This window comes from Larus michahellis, chromosome 7 (assembly GCF_964199755.1).
Source record: "Larus michahellis chromosome 7, bLarMic1.1, whole genome shotgun sequence".
NCBI lineage: Eukaryota > Metazoa > Chordata > Aves > Charadriiformes > Laridae > Larus > Larus michahellis.
Genome location: NC_133902.1, coordinates 58,634,969 through 58,651,823, shown reverse-complemented (window position 1 = coordinate 58,651,823; position 16,855 = coordinate 58,634,969). Strand labels below are relative to the sequence as shown.

The 16,855-nt window shown below is 44.5% G+C and overlaps 2 protein-coding genes across 52 annotated transcripts in view; one reads left to right on the top strand and one right to left on the bottom strand.

Annotated features, from left to right (window-relative positions):
* Positions 1–3,131, top strand: part of NEB (nebulin) — a 124,142-nt gene extending 121,011 nt beyond the window's left edge. For all 50 annotated transcript variants that reach the window (XM_074594102.1, XM_074594101.1, XM_074594097.1 and 47 more), the window contains 4 exons: positions 304–396; positions 1,062–1,211; positions 1,506–1,615; positions 2,274–3,131. In XM_074594102.1, coding sequence (XP_074450203.1) covers positions 304–396; positions 1,062–1,211; positions 1,506–1,615; positions 2,274–2,447 — 527 coding nt within the window. In that variant the 3' untranslated portion in view covers positions 2,448–3,131. The remainder of the gene's footprint in view (positions 1–303; positions 397–1,061; positions 1,212–1,505; positions 1,616–2,273) is intronic.
* A 780-nt stretch (positions 3,132–3,911) lies between these two features.
* Positions 3,912–16,855, bottom strand: part of RIF1 (replication timing regulatory factor 1) — a 30,410-nt gene continuing 17,466 nt past the window's right edge. The window contains exons 21-35 of one of the 2 annotated variants that reach the window (XM_074594104.1): positions 15,504–15,768; positions 13,732–13,774; positions 13,227–13,429; positions 12,940–13,039; positions 12,453–12,596; positions 11,873–12,015; positions 11,315–11,404; positions 11,179–11,233; positions 7,769–10,558; positions 7,489–7,626; positions 7,173–7,250; positions 6,964–7,079; positions 6,353–6,509; positions 5,970–6,078; positions 3,912–5,076 (exon numbers count right to left, since the gene is read on the bottom strand). In XM_074594104.1, the coding sequence (XP_074450205.1) occupies positions 4,856–5,076; positions 5,970–6,078; positions 6,353–6,509; positions 6,964–7,079; positions 7,173–7,250; positions 7,489–7,626; positions 7,769–10,558; positions 11,179–11,233; positions 11,315–11,404; positions 11,873–12,015; positions 12,453–12,596; positions 12,940–13,039; positions 13,227–13,429; positions 13,732–13,774; positions 15,504–15,768 (4,652 nt within the window). In that variant the 3' untranslated portion in view covers positions 3,912–4,855. The remainder of the gene's footprint in view (positions 5,077–5,969; positions 6,079–6,352; positions 6,510–6,963; positions 7,080–7,172; positions 7,251–7,488; positions 7,627–7,768; positions 10,559–11,178; positions 11,234–11,314; positions 11,405–11,872; positions 12,016–12,452; positions 12,597–12,939; positions 13,040–13,226; positions 13,430–13,731; positions 13,775–15,503; positions 15,769–16,855) is intronic. The other variant, XM_074594105.1, reaches the window with a different exon arrangement.

Below are 16,855 nucleotides of genomic sequence, written 5' to 3'. Positions count from 1 at the left end.
AGCAGCTGTAAGTCACCTGTGCTCCGCCTTCGTAATGTAACTCTACATTTACATTTCTTACTTACGTTTTTAACTTCATCTCTAGGCATCCTAGGGAAATACCTTAGCTCACCTGATGTAGATTAGGCTTTTATTTTGTATAACTTTCATCTGTGCTATAGATTTAGGAAACACAGATCTATGAAATACTACTTGCCCTTTTCAGATGCGCTTTCACTCCTGCTCCTTTACGCCTGCTGCTCCCGCTCTCTGACAGGCGCCTGAGCTACAGCTTCTCCTCAGAAAAGGCTCTTTCTCTTGCAGGTCTCCGCGTGTGGCGCACAAACCCCGGCTCAGTCTTTGACTACGACCCAGCAGAAGACAACATTCAGTCCAGAAGCTTACACATGATCTCTGGTCTGTGCCACACGCTGCACTGTGTCTGCAAAACCGGCAGCTTGGGGATACTAACGTGTGCTTCCTTTTAAAACTGTCCCTCACTTACCCTTTTTTTTTCTTTTTAAACTCCTGAATGAGAGAAACAGAGTCTCTGGCACGGCTCAGATCTCTGGCAGCTGGTGAAGGAAAGCATGGGATAACTGGAATCAAAATTTTAGAAGTAGCCAGCAGTAAAGGGAGGGAGGTTGGAGAAAGAAAAAAAAAATATTCTAAATATTAAAGATAAAAGGGACGTAATAATTTTGCCTTTTTGAGTAGAACGTCAGCACGGTGTCTGTAGAGTATGTTAAGAAAGCCCTGGCAATGCCACTGAGTAACCATAAAACCAGACTGATGAATTCACGCGCTTTGTCCCATAAACTTTGTAAAATACAGTGACCACTTCTGCTTAGCTCCGTCACTTTTCTACTCAAGACAAGCACAACGTGGCTGCGTTCGGTAACGATGGTGCAGCCCTTCGGGTGTTTTCACAGAACGTGTGTGCGCACACATATGTGTGTACATATGAAGTAACCTCTGTGTGGGGGGGGGGCTGTGGGTGTGTATATTTAAACGTATTTTCATGCGTGCCTCTCCTTACAAAACAAAGACGTAAATGGTTTCCCGCTGCTCTCTCCCCGCAGTCCAAGCCCAGCGCCGCAGCCGGGAGCACTCCCGCTCCGCCAGTGCCTTGAGCCTCAGCGGCGGCGAGGAAAAATCCGAACCCTCGGACGCCGTGGATCAACATTTGTCCTACTACAGCAACGGGGGCTTCTTCACCACCACCACCACAGGTACGGGGAGAACAGAAGCGCCATTTATTCACAAATGAGACAAATGGTGTCCAGACCCTCTTCGGGGCGGTGCTGGGCATGGGCTCACGGTCAGCAATTCCTTCAGCCAGGAAAAAGCACAGAAACACACCTGGGAAACACTGAGTTATGGACAGAACCAAGAGATGTAAAGTTGTATTTCAGTGGGTGAAAGGCAGATGTGACCCACGGCACGACCTGGCGCATGAGCTTTACTCAGAGCAACTCTAACCCTATTGCCAAGTCTGCATTAAACAATACATTTTCCTTTTGCAGTGGGCTACAAACACGCTAAAACCATAGAGTTACCACAACAACGGTCATCGTCAGTTGCCACCCAGCAAACCACGGTGTCATCGGTTCCTTCTCACCCCTCTACTGCTGGAGTAAGTAACACGCATCACGTGTAGTAAGACACAATCCCAAACTTGCTGCAGGAGCAAAGCTGGCCGCCTGCCAAAGGAGCAGAGCGCGGGAGGGCTCCAGCAGGGGCCGGCGTGTGGCTCCATCACGCTTCAGCCGATTCATCCAGGAGTGAGGTGGTCGGGTGTCCTCCCGTTGGGCTGGAGCTTGGTGCAAAACCAGGGGAAGGAGTCACAGATCCGTTGCAGGGGGACAGGCCCTCGCCTATAATTGAAAACTTTTAACACTTCCTCCTCCTCCTGAGGTTGAATCCTAGAGTAGATACACCAATGGGCATGGCATGGCCTCCCCACACCACCCCCTGGGAGGCACCACCTTAAAGTTATGGCTGGAGCCACCTGGAGCCGATGCTGCTCAAATACACTCTGAAAACACTTTGTTCAGTGTCACCGAGAGCCAGGCTGTGACTCAGGTCCTGTGGACGTGGGTAACTGAGGGACTTAAGTACTGAGAAGAGACATTTAAAAAAAACATTTAAAAACCAGATCTAAAAGAGCAGGCAATGCAATGGGGTATTGAAATGAGTCAAAACAGCGGTAGTTACACTTGAGCGTCAGCCCGAGTGGGCGCAGGGGTATGAACGTGTCTCTTCTTTGCCTCCCTCCCCGTTCACACTGCCAGAAGACCTACCGCGCCATGTATGACTACATGGCAGCCGACGCTGATGAGGTGTCCTTCAAAGACGGCGACACAATAGTGAACGTGCAGGCCATCGATGAAGGCTGGATGTACGGGACTGTCCAGAGAACCGGCAAGACGGGAATGCTGCCCGCCAACTACGTGGAGGCCGTCTAACCAGAGCGCGGCTTTGCCTAAGGTCCGTCTGTGTGGTACAGACCTGCCGGCACTTCTCAAAACGTAACCTTTGAAAAGGGTTTGTAACACGTTTTCTGAAGTGCCGTATCGTCTCCCATGCTGAGAGCACCTTAGGAACCATGAGGGGGCGGGGGGGGTGGGAAGTAACTGCAGAGTAAAATACTCTGGAAACACTCTTTCAAAAGATTTTTGAAAACTTCTTGTAAACACAGTCCTGGGCCTTCCTCATGAGAGCTGTGTTTCTTCCAGAGTCCAAAAAAAGGTTTTTTTAAACATTGCCTGGATTTTCAAACAGTTCAACGTCCCATCCCAATGTTTAACGGTGCTCGAACTGCAACCCAGTTCAGCCTCGCTGCAGTTCTATACGTGTACTTCAGACTACGACCACCAGCTGTTACTTTATTCATTCTCCCTCAACAGGAGTATTTTTCAAACATTCTGAAGTGTTTGAATGCATTCACTTCTTTCCCATATAAGCAATATTTAGGCTTAGTATTTCAAACCCCCGTTTAGCTTGGGGAGGGGCAAACCCAGCCCCACAAACCCAAAGGCCTCTCCCGCCGCTTGCTGAGCTGCTCCGCACGTGTTCTTCATGCGCCTGTCCTGGGTCAGAAGCTGTTGTTACTTGTAAATTAGTGACCGAATAAAGCCGATGTTCCTGCAGCACGTTTGCTGTATTGACTCGGGCGGAAGGGCAGGAATCCGTCACAAAGTGGTTTTGTTCAGAAAACCGTTACTGGGAAAGGGCAAGAACCCAGACAGCGACAGCAGATGCACCGGCCCCAGGAGAGGTCCGACCGCGAGGGGCTGTGGCTGAAGCGCACAGGTTGTCTCCTGCCTGAACACAGCGGGTTCTGCTTCGTCTGCTGAAGCGCCTGGTACCAGCCAGTCTCCAAGAAAGGAGGAAATAAGAAACCCCTGGATACTGTGTCCCAGAGAGACCAAAGATTAAAACCAAGTGAACGTAGCAGGAGCTGCAGCATTAACCCGAGGGCGTTCTTGAAAGGGAACGCCCAGCGCGTCAGGGTGGGCACAGCCAGCGGGAAAGGGACACATCCTTCCTCAGAGCAGGACTCGGGACTGCCAGCACTGAAGGGTGGTGGTTGGATGTGAACACCCTTTTGAGGTGCGTTAGCAACATCCTCGTCTGTGCAGGGCACGGGGTGCAGGCGTTGAACTGGCGCCATTGACATTATTGCTCCAAGACACCTCTGTCCTATCCTTTTTCTTCACGAGAGATGAGGGCAAAGAATATTTAGAGTATTTCAGGTCTTGCTGACGAGGCACTCGCATGGCCCTGAGGACCACGCAGCAGCAACGACCTTCCAAGGTCCCTCCCAACCTTGAGCATCCAAAGCCAAGCTGCAGGAGGGCTCAACACATCACAAGGGGGCAGGGGGGGGAACCCCAAACCCACCAAACCACAAGGACATGAACAAATTTGGGAACTATTTGCTGGTTTATTTGTCCGTGTGTAAGTTCTAAAACCACCTGCAGCAATTTCTTTCAATAAATGTCCGTGTTGATAGCTACAGTCCAATATATACAAATTCCATTTCCAGAGTAAAACCCGAGAACTCATCTGAAGGTCTCCGAGAAGCAGCAATGCATTCCATGCAATTGAAACTCAAAATCATAAATTATTAACCCACATTTGCCATGATAAGTCTGTACAATAATATACAAAGAGCTCTCGTCAAATCCATTCATTTCCCCAAGGAAAAAACTCTTCTCCACAGAAGAACTGCTGCAAACAAAGGAGATGGGAAAGAGCCTGAGAAGTTTCGGGAAGCCTCTCGCCGGTGCGGGAGCCGTGTGTTATCAGCTTCTTGGTGCGATTCTTACAAAACTACATGCAAAAACAGATGGCATCCAGTTATCAAACACCAGCTTCCCGGGCTGCCGCTGCTGGAAGGAATTAAGCACAGTTTATCTCCGTAGAAAACGGTGCTGGGGAGGGAGAGAGTCTGTCCGGGGCAGCAGCTTCGGAGGAAAGGAAGGGGGGCAGCAGCGGAGCAGAGCTGCGAGATAAGAGTCTGCAGCACTAAGAACACTTTGGATTTGGAAAAAAAAAAACCCATAAAATTTGTGTCGGTTTGGTTTCACAGTCTTTGCTATTGCACAACTTTATCCAAGTTTTCTTTCACTACCTGAAAGAAATATGCATAGCAATACGGTACAAACACCTCCAACAGGGAATACGCAATCCCAGAAATTAGAATTAAAAAAAAGAGGGGGGGGGAGGAAACCACAATACATTTTGCTCATATAGATATTAAAAAAATCTTCTATAGTACAAAATGCACAGTTTAAGGAATAATTCATCAGTAAGAAAAGCAGGTTTTGGGGAATTTGTAACAAAATCCTCCTTACTTAGAAATAAGCAACTAATCGGAACTGTCATGGGGTGGCGATTTCCAGCGGGACTGCAGGTTTTTCATGATACAGTTCGTCATCCCAATGAGTTTTTCTTGCATCTCAAAGAGCTGGCTTCCCGAATAGCCGTGAAGATCTTCGGAGGCGAGCTGAGCCGCAAGCGCGTCGATCTGGCTCAGCAGATCTGCTGCCGGCTGCTCGTCCGCGTTCAGGACAACTGGTTCCAGCAGATCTGGAAAGGCAGGAAAGGGGGCAGGGCAGGGCAGGCTGAGTGCGGGTTTCAGTCTGAGCAGAGGTGTGTTCCCGCTGCTTTTGTACAAAACAACGTATTCAAAGTCTACAAAGTATTTGTTCCACATGACACGAGTTTCTGACCAAGGCCGCCCTCAGAGCTCCATGCTACCCTTCTTTAGGGTGACTTCCATCATAGTTCATCAGGATCATACAATAAAACTAAGGACAGAAATGAAAGTATTCGATCCTTTTCCAATTCTGCCACTGTCCTTTGAGATGTGTTATCCCAAAGCCCAACTTTTAAATGGGACAACTGAGAAGTTAGTTACTCCTGGGTTCCTTGTTCTCCAGTTTAGCAAATGCTTCAAGAGTCACGTAGGAAGAACAACCATGGATGCCTGGCTGAGCCCATCAGGCCAAACTCCCCAAACGCACAGAATTCAGATTAAAATTGAGGCACCCAAATCCAAAATACACAGGGAATCGTCCCCGCTCTGTCCCACACCCCCCTCAGGATGAGGCACCACCCCGCTATCTCTGCGTCATGCTGCTCGTTTCTGCGCGTGCCCAGACCCACCGCGCGGGGCTGAACGGCCCCGGAGACAAACCCGGCTGAGACTGAGAAATAAGTACTTGGAGCCCAGCTGAATCGGTGTCTCACACACTTACGCACGCTGATTCAGGGAAAACCAGCATCTTTCCCTCAAAATACGCAACAAGTTTTAAAAAGCCATTGCTACACGGCTTCATGAAGTGGCCGACTCAATCACCCATCTACTGTGCCAGTATAGCTAATAACACTCAAAACAAATAAAATCGACCAAGTGTTGCTACGAGGGGAGAATTAAAGCAGCGAAACCGCAGCCTAAGCAGGAAGCGGGCAATGGGTACCTGTTGCAAGTTTTTCTTCATCTACAGGAAGAGATTTATCCTCTACGTTATTTACAGGTTTTTCTGCATCCTCAAGCGCTGACATTTCCTCAAATCCTCGAGATTTTACCTGAAGAGTTTTTGTGAGAGAACGAGAGGAAAAAAAGACTGCATGGTGGGACATGTTTTAAGCTCATAATAAATACAGTCATTATCCCTGTTAATAATACTGTAGCTAAGTCACATCCCTACCTTGACTTCCCGCGTTACTCTGACAGGTAGAGATTATGTTTTAAAGCGCTATTTCAACGGGGGAAAAACAGAAGCCCCATTATTCCTCACGCTGGACGTTAGCAGTTCGTCAGGCTAATATTGGCCTTTTGGGTACGAAAGTTAAATGTTACCTGTTGCTCATGATATCCTTTCAGGGCTTTTTTAACATTGGAAACTTTCGGAGAGCGGATGGGCAGGGTTTTGATCTCGGATGCTGTCAGAGTACTCAGGTCACCCACCGTCCTGATGTTCTTTGCCCGAATGAGCTGCCCCAGGCCTCTGGCGCTGCTGCAGGGAGGGGAAAAAAAATGGTTTATGATGCTAGAATTCATGTCCTTTCTGCCTGGCACGGCGGAGCAGACAAATCTTACATAAATGCTGATTCACAAGCACATAAGTGAAGGAAAAACACTTCGTACATTTCAAATGTAGATTTTTTTCTTTCCCAAAATCCCCACTTTGTCTTCAATACACAGAAAGCTCCAACGGCTTCATCACGGATCGTTAAGATCAGTCTGCTCCACCGCGTCACACGGAGAAAGCACCCCGTGTTCCCAGGTGCAAGCTTTCCATAGCCTTACAAAAAGTTATGTCTCTCCCACACCAAACCAACCTCCCTCCTTTGTGGCATAAAAATGTCTCCAAGTCATCACGTTTTGCATCCGAGTATTTGGTTCTGCGGGCTGCGTAAAGAATTCAGTTTCTGGTAAAACGTCACCTTCAAGCGCACCAATCCACCTACCACATGTTCGATGTGATCTGAGGTAGAATGACGTCAACCGGTGCTTTGCAGCCAACCAAGGCGGGATACACGCATTCCGTAGGGCAAGGCAGCGATTCCTTCGCCATTTCTGTAATCTTGAATAATACAGAAAAAATATTAAACTAACTATCACACGACTGAATACAGGAAAAAAAAAATAAGAGATACATAACCAAAGCACTTCTTACTAAACACTTCTTTGAGCTCTTAAATTTAGGGTTACGAGATCCTGGGGACAGAAATCCTTTGGTTGGAGTGGTAATATGCTGGATAGAAAAAGAGGAAAAAAAGATCTCTCAGGATCGTAGGAATTCAGTTAACGGCAAGATTCTACCGACCTACACCTCAGAGGGCAACAGAATGAGCCAGGCTAAGCCCGCGACAACCCTTTCTACGCTCCCTGGTTCTCTGCGAGTGGCTGAACACACGCTGACACAAGGTGACCGACGCTAAGCGAGAACCGCGAGTGCTCAGGGCATACAGAATATACGTAACAGAACTTACCTTAGCCTGAATATTAGATAAAATTTTAAGGCTTCGGGAAGATGGTGAAGAATGGGACCTAACAACAGGACTCCTCCTGTCGATGTCATCGGCCAGTCCTTCTTGATAAATTGGGTTTGCAAAAGAGACTCGGCGAATCTGGTTTTAGAGAGAAGCAGTTTTTATACTATGAACTCAAACCACCAGTGACTGAAAAATACAGCCAGTAATCCAACACATCTGGAACTCTACAGACACCGTTACAGCTCCCAGTTACGAACACACAACCGCATCGCAATACCTTATTAGCAGGTGACAGGGAATCATCATCTTGATTTCTTTTAACACCTCTCTTTAAAATACTAGTGGATGGAGAAGCTGAGGGAGACCACGTGCAGCGAGCCTGCATCCCGTTGGGGCTTTCATTAACTAATGCCAAAGAATTGTGGTCTTCCGGCTTTTGAGGTGAATCCACACCGTTATTTTTTACAGCATCTTCTTTGTCTAAAGCTGCACTTTCAGGCACTGTGATTTCAGTTTTCACTAATTCCTCCTTCATCTCTGTATCTTGGATAACGCAGGTTTCTCCTACAGTACTCTCAGCTGCTTCTTCATCACCCCGATTGCTTTCTAGCTCATCCACCTGATTTTTCTCAGGTTTGATAGCAACAATCAGTGCCCCAGGTATCTCCTCCAGTTGTCCACTCTGACTTATTTCTTCCTTTTCTGTAGCCGATGGTTCTTCGCTGCAATTCCCTGCCAGCACAGAGCTGTCACCAGGCTCTTCTGCACCACGCTCAGACAGACGCTGCTCAGTTGGGTCACTCCGATCAGCAGGTTCTCTTGTTTCCACCACAGAGTCGGTAATTTCACCTGCTGTACGCTCTGGGTTCTCCACACCCTCCTGCGCTACAACACTACTTCCTTGCAGATCATCTTCAGATGTTCTCTCTCCTTCCAAGTCAAAGGCCCTGGGTTCCTTAGGAGGGTGCAATGGAGTGCTCATGGCACAAGGTGCCACGGACAAGCTCTCGTCCAAACTGGAATTACCAGACACCTCTGATGTATTGTCAGGCGTCTGAACTGGTGTGGCCTGGGGCTCGTTCAGCTCAAGAGTGTTCTCATTTTTCGGTTCAGTGACTGACATTACTCGCTGCTTTGGCTTTGTACTACAGCAATCACAGTTCCTTAGTCTTTTTACCCTTTTGCTTCTTTTGTGCTGACACTCGGGTATTTGCAAAGAGGAGAGATCACCACCTGAAGCATTTCCTCCTGGTACTTGTTGAGGCAGAACAGTTGGACAACTGTCTTCTGAATTTGTTTGCTTCTTAACAGGTTTATTTTCCTCTGGTGCTTTCAAATCCGGATCAGATACACAGGGGTTGGGGAACGGTTCCATCGATGTACTGCTCTTTTGTTCCACATCTGCATTCTGTGCATCAGACGAATCCCTGGAGCTGGCAGATGCCACAGCTTTGACAGGATCTGCAGGCATTTCTTGGTGCTTTGGCTCACACACTTCAGAGGTCAACTCAGCATCTGTGCCGACTTCAGGGCTTAGTTCACCTTCATTTGTTTCCAACACACTCTTGGTTTCGTTTCTGTGGGAAGACGCCTCCTGGCTGCGGCCTCCTGGCTGCGGATCTTTCAATTTACCTTCAAGAGAATCACTTCTGCTCTTCGCTTTTGCCAATCTTTTCTTCCTCGTGCTTTCTTCCTTGGTCTCGGAGCCATCAGCCTCTGAGTTTTCTATGCTGGAAAGCAACCCTTGTGAAGCTCGTCTGGTGTGGTATCGCGGGCGTTCCATCTTCCTCTGATCTACTGTGCTCGAGCTACAGTCCTGACCTTCTGTGTCAGTCTTCGAGTTATCTTCTGACCTCCTACCACTTTTGTTCACTTCCTCGTCAAGGCCCCTTGAAGCAGGAGACTCCTTTGAGCTTATGTCCTCTGCAGCAGTTCTCTCCAGTAGCTTGCTTTCTTTTTTATTTGTATTTTCTGTAGTTTTCCCAGAAACTGCTTTCTGCTTTTGGGATACGTCATCTTTTGCCTGCGGCACCTTCTTTTGCCCAGATTTTTCATCGTCTTTACGTCTGTCTCTCTTTTGGTGGCCATCTTCCTTATCTTGACTGCCTGATGTACTTTCTACGGTTTCTGACCGTCGTCTTGAAGAACGTCTTGGTATCTTCTGATTAGGAGACACATGTGGAACCTGACTATCGTCCCCTGTTACCTGGTCAGGTGACACGGTCGTCTCTGGGGGTGTATTTTCTTTAGAATCCATATCTAACACCCGGACCTTTTCTATTTCCGCTATTGTATCTTCAACTTTTTTAATTTCTTCTTCTGTCGAATGGAGAGCCTGGGACTGAGCAAGGAGAACATGCTCCACGTCTTCTACTGTAGAAGAGAGTTCAGGACTGTTTTCCATACTGCTGGAAGCAAAAGACTCTTGCATGCTTTTCTCTTGTTCTGACCTAACCAACAGCTTGGACTGCTTATTTCCTTGGTGCTCCATTTTACTCTGCCTGCGAGTCAGCCTTCGTATTGCAGTAACTATTTGTTCAGTCTCAAATTTTGAAGGCTTTTTATCTTCTCCAGATTTCTCTGGTTTAGCACCAGTCTTGCATACGTTTGTGTTTTCCTGTTTCCCTGCCACAGAAGCACTTCCAGACATCTCGGAGAAACTGTTTAATGCCGAAATGCTAAAGGGTCTGTTCTCTGAACTACCAAATTTCTCCAAAGTAATAAAAGACTGCCGTCGGCTCACGGGCTGCGGTGTTCCGGAAATGATGTCACTTGACGTTGAACTGCTGCTGACATTTGAAGTGTTTTTGTGCCCTACTGAGGGCTCCTTTGAGGCTGCTTCCACAGTACTTTTTTCTAATCCCTCTCCAACGGATGGCTCCTCCGGAGCTGCTTCAGCCACATCCCTTTGTGACTCTCCCTCACTGTTGGAAGTTGAGCTCTCCTTGATGTGAGTAACGGGTGACTTTTCCACGCAGGCAGCATTCTCCAGTGGATTATCTGGTTTGCAGTCCTCTGCGATTTCATCCGATTTGCTGGTGCGTCTTTCACTCCTTGCATTTTCTTCCTGTCCCAAAAATACGAACAGCAAAGGATTGTAATTTTGATATGAACATTAACATACCAACCCAGCTCTGGTGGAATAGAAAACACCACAGCCACAAGGTTTTTCAAACCACCCTTCCTTCAAATTATTTTATTATCTGTTCTTTGGTAGTTATAAAAGGCAAAGATTATTATTTTTTTAAAAGTCATCTAATCTCAAAACACAAAGAACTGCAAAAACATTTTGAGTTTTGCAAGAGACATAAACAAACCTATTACTAAAGCAGTTTTTATAGAAGGTTTTTCATATTTTACCTACTGCCTGTTCAGCACTGCAGTTTCTCAAGCAAGCTGTGCAGCCAACTCCTCTCCAAAACTGAACAGATCCACGTTTAGGACTTACAAATTAAAGACTCTTGCAGCTCAATCAATACAACGAAAATAAATTATTCCTGTGAGCTGATACACTTGCGGTACTTTTTTTTTTTGGCTTGAAGAGTTTCCAAATCAACCTTAAAGCCATATCATATATGGTAATCAAAGCATTTTGCCGTTATTACCAGAGCTACTAATATGAAGACGACATCAATGGAATCGCTATAAATCTGATATCTTAATTACCATTAGACAAGGAGATATTACCTGAGGCTTGGTTTTAGTATCTTCTTTTGCATTTTCTGTTACAGGTGATTTTCCCCTAAAATAGAAGTTCCTCAGATTAGAAGTGTAGCAGAAAAGACGGACACCTTTACTGTATATAGTGGCTGCCTTTACTCACAAAGAATCTTCCTGGCTTTGAGTATACTGAGAAAATAAGGTAGTATCTTGTGATGCGTCCAAATTGTTGTACATTGCAGGAATATCAACTCTGAAACAAACCCAGAAATGGTAAGGCAGATTCTTTTTAAAAAAAAAAAAAGAAAAGGATAGGGTAGTGCAATGCATTCATCACAAAAGAGCAGATACTTGTATGAAATGGACTGAACTCCAGGTAAAAAAACCCTTTGATTTCAATGATTCAAGAAAAACAACATCTTCCATGTCACACTGCAAGTCAGAGTCACGATGTAAAATGTTAACTCCAAATTACCAAACTCCAAACACATAACAAGTATATTTAATCAAAATAGGAGATGCTGATCAGAGAATAATTTGTTGCATTAAAATAATAAAGCAAGGAGCTTTGTTAGCTTTAAATTTTATAACTTGTTTGGAAGAGTAAGACTTAGTTTTAATTGCCTCTAGTAGTCTGAGATATGGGAATTGAAATTATGCCATTCCAACAGGCTCACTGTAATGACATTTCACATTAAGTTTAAAACAATAAATTACAGACCTCTTTGACCTAAGCACTTCTTTTTGATGTTCTGTTAGTATTCTTTCTTTTGTTTCTGGAGGAATAAACACAAAGTCAACAGATTGCTCCTCTTCCAGAAGTCTCTCACTTTTAGTCTTCGAAGATGAAAATTCTAGTTTCAACTACAGAAAGGAAAAAGAAAACCCCACTGGATTACAAACAAAACAGAGGAGCTGGAAGTGTTTTCGTAGTTCAGGTACACCCCAACACCACCCAGGAGATGCTGCAACCCCTCCTCCCTGCCCTGAAGTCAGGTTCTGCACTTCCAAGGGCTGCACTTTTCAGACCTCAGCACCTCAACCTGTCCCAACCTGCAAACACACCACGGTGTGAATTGCTCCTCCCACCCGTCGAGCAGCCCCCCATCATCCCCCCTTAAAGCTCACCAATCCGTAAGCTTAGCAGAGGAACTGGTGTGCTATACAGCGTACGTTTGAAAGAAAAACATTCCAGCATCACAAAGCCCATTCATTTTTCCCGAGAATTTACAGCACCGTTCTAGATATTCTGCTCCAGAACAGAATGGGTTTGATTTTATCACACCTATCTGTAATCTTACCTTTGCAGATGTTACTTGCACATTACTGGACTTGTCTTTTACTTCATTTTTTAGTTCATTCGTCTGTGCCAATATAGAGTCTCGTTTTTGACCCAACTTTACCTCCATTCCACTTATCCTTGCATCCAGCTGTGAGTTTTCCATCTAGTCAAATAAAAATACACTGAATGCACTGTACGAAAAAACACCAAGCTAACAAACCCATCCTGAGACGTATTAATTTCGACAACTAAGTTGTCCCACACTCCCTTTTTCCTCTAAATTCCATAGAGGACAACTTGAAAATTTAGTTATTTCAAACAAGCTAGTGAACCCCCAAATTTAAAATGCATAAACTGTTCAGAACCAGCTCAGTCTTCCGACATGCTTTCCCAGCGTAGTTTATCATTCCAAACATGAAGCAAGTGCAGGCCGGTCACAGTAAAAATCAAAACTGACATGAAGTTCTACACCGTGAAGCACCCATTGGGGTCAACAAAATCCTTACCGCATCAGAGAACGGGCCACTGCATTCTTCGGCTATCTCCACGCTTTCAAAACCAGGCAGCAAGAGCGGGATTTTCTTTTTGGCTTGGCTTAACACAGATCTGCTCAACAAAAAAGAAATTTAAACTTACAGAGGAGGGGGAGAGGTACACAACAAGACCAGCAGATATCCCAGCTTGCACAAAAAGCAGAATACAAATAGTAACCAGAACAACATCAACTCATTTGCACATAACCCAAAATCTCTTCCTTGAAAAATAAATAAATATGAAAAAATACGTATCTTACTTTAACTCTTCAGGGTACGTCAATGACGTCGTCTTAGCGAATGTCGCGTTCCAGAAGTGGGCACACTGGTTGCGTATCTGTTTGCTCTTATGCTGAAATATTACACAGAGCAACGGAGAAAGCTGCGCTAGCAGATCGCTGTCGTACGAGCCAGTGCAGTGAGACTGTAAACACTGGATGATCTCGGACAGGAGTTTTTCAAGCTGAGGGAGAGAAGAAACAAGAGGGGTTTTATTCAGGAGTTTAAAATGTTATTTAAAACATTATTATCCCATAGAATAGTATGGCCTGAATAAACAAGTTTAAGCGCCACACCATACAAAAAGTCTAATAGCTAAGCCTAGTGGTCCTCCCCTTAGCTACCCTTTTAGTAAAAAATAAATAATTTGAAAACAAATCTCTACCTTAATTACTTTTAAAATATTTTTTTAGAATACAGGATGAATGGCAAAACTCTAGTGTCACACATTTTCCCAAACCCCAGCTATTTCTCTAGCAAATTTACCTTGTTGTTAAGATCACTGTATACTTTAGGTACATCAGCAAGCCTGTCAAAACAAACAAAAAAGTTATGTTTTGCTGCCTCACTTATCCCAAGTGTAAGAATTAAACACATAACGCACTGAGCACCGCACACTAGTTTTAGTATACAACTGGATGAAATAATGTTGTGAAACAAGCCTCCCATTGGGCAATTAAAAGATTTCCTGATGTGAAGTTTCAAGTCAGCCTATCCTTTAACCCCCAGTGACGCTCACATGCTAACTTTAAGAGAAACTAATGGAAAGAATAGTAGTAATTATTACAAACTTAAAGGTTTACTTAGGAATTAACTTCTAACTGCCTTGTGTTGTGCTTAACCCTCTCACTGAGCAGATTTCCCAGGCCCCAGAAAAATCCGCATTAAAAAGCTGAAGTACCACCTAAACTAAGCAATTTCATGTCTACAAATCCCTAGGTACCCACATCATCCTGAAAAATGTGAGAAAACTGCGTTTAGTCATTCCATTTTATAAGCCTGTGACCTCCAGCCTGAAGAGGTTCCCAAACTTGTATTTGTTTGCATATGCCTACCTTTAAAAATGTATATCCAACACTCACTTCTCCCTTTTAATGAATTATCCTAAGAAAGACAATGCTCAAACAAAGGCAGATGAGATGGGAGATGGAGAGAGGTGGCATTCAACTCAACCTTACACAGGAACAAGCGGATTCTTGCCTTCGAGACAGGGACTCCTGATGAATTTTACATTAGTGGTAACAGTCCTGCTTCAAGTTTCAGTAAAACCTTCAAGAAAACGTTTATGGGCTGACTGGCACCATTGCGTCCTACCCCATCCTCTCCTCCCAAAGCCCTCAAAGCTGCGCTCCACCTCTTTTCCTTATCCTGAGCCAAGGGTACATCTCCTGCACCATCAACAAACTGGAGACAAGTCTCTGCCGGCCCCCTCCCACCAAGCCCCTGATAATTCCATCCTGTCCCAGGAAGAGAAACCTACAATAATTAAAAAATAAAAAAGCAAAGCCATATAAAAACATGCATAGCAACAGACGAGCATTTCTCGGTACTTCCCTCTGCTTAAAAACTTACAGGTTGCACTTCAAATAATTACGATTTCTCTTTTTCCTACAAAAATTTACGCAGTTCCTGCCCACTAGAAACCAAATTACTCTTAGTAATTTCACTGCAGTGAAAACAGCAAAACACTTCAGACTTGCAGAGATGAGAATACACTCAACTCTAAAGAGACACCAATTTTAAATACCAAGCTTTCAGAAGTCCTACAGGTTTCCTTTCCTGTGTGACCAGGTAGTGCGGGTTTATTTCTAAAGCAGAGCATGACAACGGAGACTGCTACTCAGATGTGCAGGTTTTTGAGTCCCGACGAACTCCCAGAGGGCAGGGCTGCGATGCACCGGTTGGCAGCTCCATGCAGTCACCCCAGCTCAGGCACCCCCATGCTCAGTCCCAGCACCCAGGTTTTTTGCAGGAATTGTAGAAAACAGCAAGTTCTGCCTTACAGACCCATTCTTTCTGCAGTGTCTGGGTGCACTACAAAAACAATACCTACTAACTAGGCTGAATCTAGTAAAATACATGGTGCTCTCAAAGCGAGAGGCTTGGCAGGAGTTGAAAATCCTTAGCATACTAGTGCCAAAACTCTGAAAAAACCTGAGCTATATTCAAACACGCCGCTTGCTACAGAGCACACAAAATTTCACCAATATGCAGCAATACAATGAATCCAGTTTTCCAACCATTCTTCAAGTACTTACTTTGTTTTTTCATAAAACACTGCCAGGGGTTTTGAAAAAATTGCAAACATAGTCCCAATCACTGAAGGCAATGAAACGTGGCTGATGATGTTGTGAAGAATAGCAATAATTGAAGGACCAACAGAGACCAATGTTTCTGAACAGATTTCTTTGGAACTGAACACATGGAAAGAGTTTAGTAACATCACCAGGAGTTTAAATAGAGAGGCAAGCTTTCCAAGGGGTTCCTTTTTCTTCTTAGACCAATCTGTAGGTGTCTGTGGAGCTAACATTAAAAAAGAAAATAAATTAAGTCTTCTTGCTATTTAACCACACACATAACAAAAGACATCTGAACTTTGTCTACAGGAAAAACAGAACTCCGATTCCCAAACTACATCTACGCATAAATAGTTTAAAAACAGATCTAACAGAAGACATACATTTTAATGCATAATTTTATCGTTCCAGTACAGATATGTTTCCTATTCCTCTTACTTATATTTATGGTCGGTCATACAAATGACTCTGCTCTTAAGTATCTTTAATGCCTACTTGCAAAAGGACAGCTACAACTCTACAGGTACTGGCTGCTCCCCATAAATTCCAGACCAGGTGAGGAGGGAAGGGGAAGTTCTATTAGTTCATTTATTTATAAGTGAAGTTTCCATCATGCTTTTCCTCATTAACATTTCCAATTACAGCATTTCATTCTTTCAGCAGTCCAACACAACATCTTACTACTTTAACAAATTCATATGGGGCAGAGAAATACTTCAAGTCGTATACTAAATTACATTATTTTGCAAATTATTTCTTCAGCTTTAGTAGTTGTAAGTGGGAGGAGGAAACAAAACACAGAACATTTTACATACAATGACCTTTTGTCTTCTGTTAAACCTATTCTCAACTATTTTATGCAAAGCAGCTTCAGGAGCAGTAGCTTTGCAAACATCATGTTCCCAGTTTACCGTTGGTTTTAGGCATCGGTTTACCACAGTATTTAGACTGTGGATTATGGTCAAGCATTACTGCTTGGGATTGCGTCTGAACAAAGCAAGAGCAGCAGATTTCACATGCAAAAATGGAATCATAGCCAAAATATCAAACACAACTTCAGAAACCAGCTGTGTTTTACAGTGGACTGAATAGTAAAGCGGCCTCAACATTTCCATCAATTTCACATGTATTTTGTCAGGCTGTGCAGTAACTACTCAACTGCTCAACGAGTAGAAGAGATCTGATACTCAGTGTACTGGATGATGTTTTTAGCTCCTTTTTATGATTTTTTTTTTGTCAACGCCTTCAGTGCTTAGCTGGAATGTGTAGCATGCACAGGCCACTGATATCCTACAGTCATCACTTCTGCATCT